The 9,017-nt window shown below is 37.6% G+C and overlaps 1 protein-coding gene and 1 long non-coding RNA gene across 2 annotated transcripts in view; one reads left to right on the forward strand and one right to left on the reverse strand.

Moving 5' to 3' along the window:
• Positions 1-9,017, reverse strand: part of LOC107727241 (double-strand break repair protein MRE11A-like) — a 142,636-nt gene that overhangs the window by 58,894 nt on the left and 74,725 nt on the right. Inside the window, exons 12-15 of the mRNA XM_016537046.1 lie at positions 2,918-2,977; positions 2,695-2,805; positions 2,248-2,307; positions 1,955-2,135 (exon numbers count right to left, since the gene is read on the reverse strand). Coding sequence (XP_016392532.1) covers positions 1,955-2,135; positions 2,248-2,307; positions 2,695-2,805; positions 2,918-2,977 — 412 coding nt within the window. The remainder of the gene's footprint in view (positions 1-1,954; positions 2,136-2,247; positions 2,308-2,694; positions 2,806-2,917; positions 2,978-9,017) is intronic.
• Positions 6,642-7,364, forward strand: LOC107727242 (uncharacterized). Its single transcript, XR_001638335.1, has 3 exons — positions 6,642-6,680; positions 6,841-6,929; positions 7,302-7,364. It is a non-coding gene; the product is annotated as an uncharacterized LOC107727242 (long non-coding RNA).

Raw genomic sequence — 9,017 nt, forward strand, 5'->3', positions numbered from 1 at the left:
GAACATTAAAGCATGTCAACATATTCTGTTACACCAAATACACAAAATAATGATCTTTAAAAAAGCATCATATGACCCCTTTAAAGCTATAAAAGTTATTTTCCCCTCTTTTTTTCTTTGTCCTTCGATTAATAGACATCACAGCAGCTGGTTATTAGGTTATTTTGGCTGCTATTTCTTTAAGAGCTGCCGCTGCTGAAAGTGACGCGGATTTAATGTGACTAATATAAAATATATTACATGCATGCACAGTTTTAAGGCAGCTTTAATCGCCTTTTTGGTAACTTCATGACTTAACTGACCAAGACATTGCATGCACGTAGTTTATTTCGCACTTTGACATGAAAGGATACAGACTACAGCGTGCGCCGGCACCTTTGTGCGTGCAATTGAAGAGCATGCGCTAAGAGCACAGTACCGTTTCCGCGCTCGCTCGAATCGCGCCTGGCGCTGAAGTGAAGTGGAACGTGCGTCTGAAACATCTCCCATTCTCAGTCGTTCTGCGACTGAATAAATGCACTTCTTGTCAAGAGAAAAAGTGACAGAAGCAGCAGTTGTGAGTGGGGTGGCCAACCCTAGCCCCGTCCCTGCGTTAATTGCGTTAAATATTTTTAACGCGTTAAACTGAAAAAACCACACATACCATGGTAAATAAGACGGTAAAAATGCAACTATATGGTTTCTAAGTATTTTTATGAAAAACAGTAGTCTAAATACATTTAGTATAAATGCACAAAAGCTATAGCTTAATCACAAAAATACTGCAATTATATTCCATTACTCCTTTAATAGATTTAATATATATCTACATTATAATAAAATTTGATACGAATATCCCACATTTCTGCATCAATGGTGCAGTTACATTTACATTTAGTCATTTAGCAGATGCTTTTATCCAAAGCGACTTACAAATGAGGACAATGGAAGCAATCAAAATCAACAAGAGAGCAATGATATGTGCTATAATAAGTCTCAGTTAGCTTAACGCAGTACACGTAGCAAGGTTTTTTTCTTTTCTTTTCTTTTTTTTTAAAAATTATATAATAAATAAAAAGAAAATAGATAGAATATAAAATGATTAGAGAAGATAGTGTGTGTGTTTTTAAAAAAAAAGAAAACAAGTAGTTAGTAAATGAATAGAGTGCAAGTCTAAAAGGGGCAAGTTTTTTTTTTTCAGTTGTTACTACAGTAAATCCATGGTAAATTATGGCGATTTGTAGAAAAGCCTTCTGACTGTATCGTTGCGCACAGTGTTTCTGCTGTTTGAACAGGCTTTAAACTAGTTTAAATCACAGAGTCATGTGTTCTTCGCTGAATTCAAGTGCTTCACACTGGATCTCACAGCGCTGTTTAGAGTCGTGTGACCGAAACTCATCAGCGAGTAAACGCATCTGCTCTAGTAAGCTCGCGTTGCACTGCCTTTTGAACTTTGAGCTGAGGGGATAAAAGCTCCGTGTGGCGTGCTTCAAATCAGTGTCACGGTTTTGTTTCCGCTTTTGGCGCTTAAACATTATATCGAACATTTATCAAATGCTTGTTATTGTTTTATTGAGAAATTATATCACGATAATTATAGTTATTGTTTTATCGCCCAGCCCTACCTCAAAGCAGGGCTTTGCTGCAATAATATTAATTGATTTGTCCCCCCCTTAGGGGTGCGCGGACCCCAGGTTGGAATTTAGTTGATTTAGTGTATACAGGTGCATCTCAATAAATTAGAATGTCGTGGAAAATTTAATTTATTTCAGTAATTCAACTCAAATTGTGAAACTCGTGTATTAAATAAATTCAATGCACACAGACTGAAGTAGTTTAAGTCTTTGGTTCTTTTAATTGTGATGCATCCACCTCCCCACAAAAGGATGTCTTCACAACTCTTGTGGTGTGACCTGTAAGTAGTTATCAAAGAAACTGTTAATATGTTTGTGAATGTTTATGTTTATGTAAATACCTCTTGCTCTTCCTCTTTTGATTGCACCTCTGGAGCCACGCCCCCTTCCACGGATTGTAGGAGCAGAAGTGGACTCTTCATCTGACTCCACAGCAATGTCAGCTGGCTCATCTGATAGGTTGAGGTCATCATCTCTCACAGAATCTCTGTGGTCCCTATGAGCTTTTGCACGAATTATAGCCTGAAACAGAATGAATGTTTCTAGGGTAATTTACATAGGAATGTCAGTGAATTATGAATGTGAAAAGAAGTGATTATGTAATATATAGCAAGCAAATAAAATAAAAAGAGACCTCTTGTACTTCCTCATCCTCTTCTGCTGTGTTTCTCTTTGAGTCTCGAAATTGTTGAATCTAAAGACACATGCAGGTAAAGGTGAGACTCTGTAATATTGTCTGAGCCATGATTTATAATAATGATTAGGTTGACAGAAGAGGCCAAAGGTGGTTCACTTGTGAGATGTACAAAAAATCGTAGCTTCCAAAGCAGTCCCCTGTTCCAAAATCAGCCTTACATAACCAACCTTAAAAGAAGTCAAATAATACAATGCATTTAATGTATTCAATATATTATTTTCTCTCAGAGCTTCACTTTTTTCCAAAGTTAAAAGTTTTAATCAGTAACTGTATTACTGTTAATTATATAAATAACTATAAAATATTACATTATTTGCATACATAAATACACACCTCCTTCAAGTTAGTATTTTGTAGATGCACAGAACAAAGACAAAGACAAACGGACTCTTCATCTGACTCCACAGCAATGTCAGCTGGCTCATCTGATAGGTTGAGGTCATCATCTCTCACAGAATCTCTGTGGTCCCTATGAGCTTTTGCACGAATTATAGCCTGAAACAGAATGAATGTTTCTAGGGTAATTTACATAGGAATGTCAGTGAATTATGAATGTGAAAAGAAGTGATTATGTAATATATAGCAAGCAAATAAAATAAAAAGAGACCTCTTGTACTTCCTCATCCTCTTCTGCTGTGTTTCTCTTTGAGTCTCGAAATTGTTGAATCTAAAGACACATGCAGGTAAAGGTGAGACTCTGTAATATTGTCTGAGCCATGATTTATAATAATGATTAGGTTGACAGAAGAGGCCAAAGGTGGTTCACTTGTGAGATGTACAAAAAATCGTAGCTTCCAAAGCAGTCCCCTGTTCCAAAATCAGCCTTACATAACCAACCTTAAAAGAAGTCAAATAATACAATGCATTTAATGTATTCAATATATTATTTTCTCTCAGAGCTTCACTTTTTTCCAAAGTTAAAAGTTTTAATCAGTAACTGTATTACTGTTAATTATATAAATAACTATAAAATATTACATTATTTGCATACATAAATACACACCTCCTTCAAGTTAGTATTTTGTAGATGCACAGAACAAAGACAAAGACAAACAACAGAGACAAAATAAAGGAGATTAACAAAAGAAGTAAAATTCTGACTGCATAAAGGCTGTGATAGAAGCCACAATCCAAACTGTATTCTATAAACTTGCTATGGATCGACCCTAGAACTTTCCTCACCATTTATCAGGATTTTAAGACTTATTCAGACAAAATTTGACTATTTACAGTCTCAGATGTCAAACTAATAAATCATTTACACACAGTCTAATGTATACTGCATATAAAAAGGCAAGAACATTGCAAACAGCTCAGTCCTGGCTACAAACAGTTTTAACAGTTCTTTTCTAGGCAAGTCTATTCACTTAGATGCCATCTTGGGAAAGCAATTATATTCAGTCACTTGTGTGACAGTCAATATAATAGACATTCCTATCTAATGGGGAGAAATACCAAAAACACTAAATGTTAAACTCACATTTCAATAGCATTTCAAACATTAACAAATACAAAAACAGACACAAATGATCAGGGGTGTAAAATGCTTGAGTAATTTTACTTGATTACAGTACTTAAGTATTAAAAGTGACCTATTATGCCCCTTTTTACAAGATGTAAAATAAGTCTCTGATGTCCGCAGAGTGTGTATGTGAAGTTTTAGCTCAAAATACCCCACAGATAATTTTTTATAGCTTGTTGAAATTGCCACTTTCAGGGTATGAGCCAAAATGCACCGTTTTTGTGTTTGTCCCTTTAAATGCAAATGAGCTGGTGCTACCAATAGTATGTTCCTGCACAACCGGAGGCTGCAATGTCAGGACCACAGTTCTAGGACCGCATTTCCAGGACCCCAGTTTTTTTTTGTGACAGCGCCTCCTACCGAACTGGATCACCAAGAACACCAATATAAGATGGACGACATGGACAGCAATCAAAGTGTGAGTACCGACTTTCAATTAAGTTTTATTTTATAACGTTAAAATGACGTATATGCAAAGTTTACATAGCCAAAGTGAGAGCTGCTAACTATGAATTAATAATTAATTCCAACAAATTAAGAATTATTGTGTTAGTTTTATTAATTATTACGCCGTTCTTAATTTGTGGCCATGATTTAATTAAACCTTGTTGCCTTAATGACTGTAATAAGTAAATCTAGCCAGCACATTAATTAAACTTAAAAAGATGATAAAAGCATGTTGATGTGAGATGTGTCAGATTTACCTGTAGTTTACTGTTTTAATGTGAAAACTTGTTTAATACTCATTGTTTTACCATATTAGGTAAGTATAAATCATCTTTCATAATTAAACTGCGCTGACTGCCTTGTTGCACCACAATATGTGTTATTAGCCTGTCGTTTTGACATTGTTTTACAGTGATGAATGAGTCGTTTGTCAGTTTTAATAGTTAGTTCAAATTTAGGCCTAATCTGCAGGTCTACACCACATACAGTCCATGGTTATCGTGTGTTAGTTTCTGCCATGTTCTGCATGGCCAATATAAAGTGATTTTATTGATTTGGTTAGTTACAGGGATCTGAGGGGCATTTGGTGGTACATTAAAGGTGTCATATGATGCGATTTCAAGTTTTCCTTTCTCTTTGGAGTGTCACAAGCTGTTCGTGAATAGATAAGATCCCTAAAGTTGCAAAGACTAAAGTCTCAAACCCAAAGAGATATTCTTTATAAAAGTTAAGACTCGTCCATGCCCTCCTAAAACGCCTCGTTTAAACACGCCCCCACATGTCTACGTCACTGTGTGGGAAGATTTGCACAACACTGCCCAAATGTATACGCAAAGAAAGAAGGCGTAACTGATTCTCGCTGTAATATTGTTGCTGCCGCCGCCACCATGTCGGTAAGACGCTGTGTTTCGTTGCGAAAGCGAAACTACTTTGTTTGGCCTTCCAAAAGAGGACACAACTAGAAATCAGTGTTTAAGTTGTATTTACAACACTGTTCCAGAACAGTTCAACCCAAATATTCGTGTGTGTGCAACGCATTTTACGGAGGACGAGGACTGTTTCCTGGAAGAGTAGCCTACAATGCCGGTGTTCTGACAAATAATGCTGACTCACAGCCTGTAAGTATGTTTTCATATTTAAAGGATTTGCCACTGACGATTCAAACGCGAGTTTTAAGCAGTGTAGAGCAGCGCTTGTTGTCGTTTCTTTCATCACAAATGCAGACATGGTTTTATGTTTACGCGGTGCGATGCAACGTAACGTGTAAAAAGACAGTAAGTCAGTCATTATAATCAGTAATTATGTCCCCACTGGATGCAACAAATGCCTCATAATGGGTTTTAATGTTCACGTTTATTCATCTTTACAAACGAACTCATAGTAAAGATCCACCAAGGGCCTTAATTAGGGATAACATTAACAGTATATTTTAACTTTGCTGCAAATTATTGTATCTTTATCTTAAATGTATCAGTTTCCTCAAAATAATTGTTTTTGCACCATGGTTTGCCCATAGGGTGTACTCAGCGAAAAGCCCTCTAAGTGGTTACATAAGCTAACCTCTTCCCGGGTGCCTGTCTACCTTGACAGTGAGGAACAACTTTTTTTATTTTTTAACTTTTTTGCATTCCTTACAGTCCCCAAGTCAGCGGTTAATGCGTTGGATTCTATTTTTGCAGCCTTACAGCCTGACTATAAAACACATCAAAGGAGCTGAGAATGTAGTGGCAGATGCATTATCTCGGGTTCCTGACCCTTCTGAATAGTGTACTGTTGTGTTGGAACAGTTTCTGTTTTTCCTTTGCTCACTTTGCTGTCTTAAATTGCTTTCAGGATCCAGATTGCTGGGGGTAAGGAGGTAGCTTGGGAAAACTGACGTGACTGTGAGAACACAAGAAAACAAGGACACTGAAGGTGGATTGATGCCATAGAAGAAGAAAAAAAGAACTAGGAAAGTAGTTTTTTTTATTAGTTTCACTTTTGATTTTGTTTGATGTTTTAAGGATCCTTTATTGGATGCAGGATTTTTTTTTAGGGGGAGTTTGTGACGTCTTAGTGAGTTACTGTGAGTTACTGTGTTTATTCCCAAGTCACAGGTGATTGGCTGTCTGCAGGTGATTGGATGACGTGGTGCTGCACCTGGATTAAATCAACTGGTCTTAAAAAGGACTTGCAGGAACAATGAGAGGAAAAGAGGAATAGTTGTTTGTTGGCGTTGGTGCATGAGTCTGCCAGAGAACTCACGGGACGTAGAGGTTATGGGAGTTCGCCGTTGCATTGGAGACGTTTCTGCCTTGATTCATCTCTCTCTAAATCGGATGTTTGGTTTTGAGTTTTGTTATTGATGTTTGCTTGGACTGATGATGAAGTGCAGTTCATCTGTGGTGTTCTTTTTCAAGAGGTATGCCGGATCATGTAATGTGTTTGTGTGTGTTCCTGCACTTACAAAATCTACTGAATATAAACTGCATGCTGGTGCTACTCGTGTATGGACCCATGTATAATGGCTTGCTGTTCAGTAGTGGTATAATAGTATATTTAAATTAACCGTTTTTTGATAGGCCATCATATATGCCCTGGCTGTCCTATGGAATTCGTCCTTGGAGGAGGCTGAGCAGGTCTTCCTTTCTGGTCCGGATTATCATTACAGGTCAGAGTAGAATATAAATTATTTTTGCACAATGCCCAGTGCACCCTTTTGTTACTGATATTTCTGTTAACCCAACAATGATTGTTCTCTGATAAGAATTTCAGTGAAGTGGAAGAATTGAATAGAAAGATTGACAAACAATTGAGGAAAGAAGGAAGACCATTAAGTTGGTAAGTATTGCTCTTATATACTTAAAAAATTTGTAGTTTAGAGTTTGATGTCAGTAACATGATTCTGTTTGGTTCTCTCTCTACAACCCCAACAGTGCATAAGTGTTAATCAGAAATATATATTACAGTTGAACATGTTAAAGCAAATGTTTCTTATTTAATTATCTCTCTCTCTCTCTCTCTCTCTCTTTATCGCTCTCAGGAGTTGAAGCCTACAGCCATTCTGTCCATGCAGCAACTGATGGAAAAGGGGGGCTTTTTTGTGCTGTTGTATTGTGTCATTGCAAAAATTAAAATATCTGGCTGATTGCTGATTCCATTTGATTCCATCCTTATTTTACCTGATAATGAGCTAATTACTTAAACTTAAGGGGGTTAATCGATACACAGTATATTTCAAGAAACTAAGACTTTTAAGGTACTCCACTTTTTCCGTTGTATAAAGATTGAAATACATTTTTCATTTATATTTTAAGTGTAAATTAATTTATGTTTACATTTAAAATTGTGACTCAAAGCAGGTATTAACCTCTGATGCATTTTGAATCAAAAATCACAATTGAAAAAAAAAAAAAAAATTCCTGAGATTCAATATCTTTGATAACATGTACAAACATTACTACAAACTAAACCACCAGGGTCCTAGAAATGCGGTCCTGAAACTGCAGCCTCCGCTATAACATCCAATTCGGTAGGTGGCGCTGTTACAAAAAACTAGGGTCCTGGAAATGCGGTCCTAGAAATGCGGTCCTGATACTGCAGCCTCCGGTTGTGCAGGAACACCCTTCTCCCTTTTCAGAAGAGGGTGGAGCTTCAAGATCTCATGCTCCGGCAAAACAGGACAATATCACGCAATCTGATTGTACTGTGCAGTAAATGCGCGTTTATGAATTACACAGACGGGGAGCATGGCGCAATAAAAATAACGACATAGCTGGTCTCATGGTGCCTTCGCGTGCCATCACATTATGAGCTCGACAAATTCAAGCGGTCGACTTCACATTGCTTCCATATGCAATTTTTAACTACCACATTCCTATTTACGATCATTCTGGTAGCACGTGAAGGCAGCATGAGTGAAAACAGGCAGAGACCATGGTAGCTTTAGCAACATTAGCCTTATAGAGTCCCAAGAAGCTCTTTTGGAAAACAAAATATGACGCGTGATGCTTACTTTGTCTGGAGCTGATGCTCGCGCACAAAGCGTTGGTATCGATCCCTCTCTCAGAATCAACCTTTGCACAACTCCAGCACTGAACTGACCCTCGTTTGTGAGGCAGTCTGGCGTAAACATTAGTACAAATATATAGGACTTTTCTGTTTTTTTTCCGGGACATTCCCTTCAAAAATTAAATTTAACCACCGTGTCCTCAGCGGTCTATGGAGACCAATGTTCGTTGGTGCATCCCAACACACGACACTTGCAATGCCTCTTTGACGCAGACATTCAGCAGCTACAGCAAGAAAACAGTAATGGTGGACTGCTGCTTCTCACTCAGGGCTGTGTCACAAATGGGCGGGACTTTCCCTAGTATGACGTCATTATAGGGAGAAATCTGGAACTGCTCGTTTGGAGAGACTGTTTATGATTTGTGTGTAACTACACATATGTAACAACCCACTGAATGATATGTGTAAGTACAAATGTGTAACAGGACTAACAGCACTTTTCGGTAAAGAAAGTGTTACACTTTATATTAGATTTATCATGTAATTACTCTGATGTTACACAGTAGCGGCCAGTAAGTTAGGCTTTACATATAAATTGTGGTTGGTGTCCAGAATGTTACACTTTATATTAAGTGGACAGTTCCTGAGGAGTTACCATGTAAGTACACTGGTATTACAGTGGTGCACCAACTCCAACTCGAGATCCAACTCCTCCCACTTTACATATCCCTAAACCTACCCATCTCCA

Source organism: Sinocyclocheilus rhinocerous, unplaced genomic scaffold (assembly GCF_001515625.1).
Source record: "Sinocyclocheilus rhinocerous isolate Xijiao unplaced genomic scaffold, SAMN03320098_v1.1 scaffold1088, whole genome shotgun sequence".
In the NCBI taxonomy this organism is placed as follows: Eukaryota; Metazoa; Chordata; class Actinopteri; order Cypriniformes; family Cyprinidae; genus Sinocyclocheilus; species Sinocyclocheilus rhinocerous.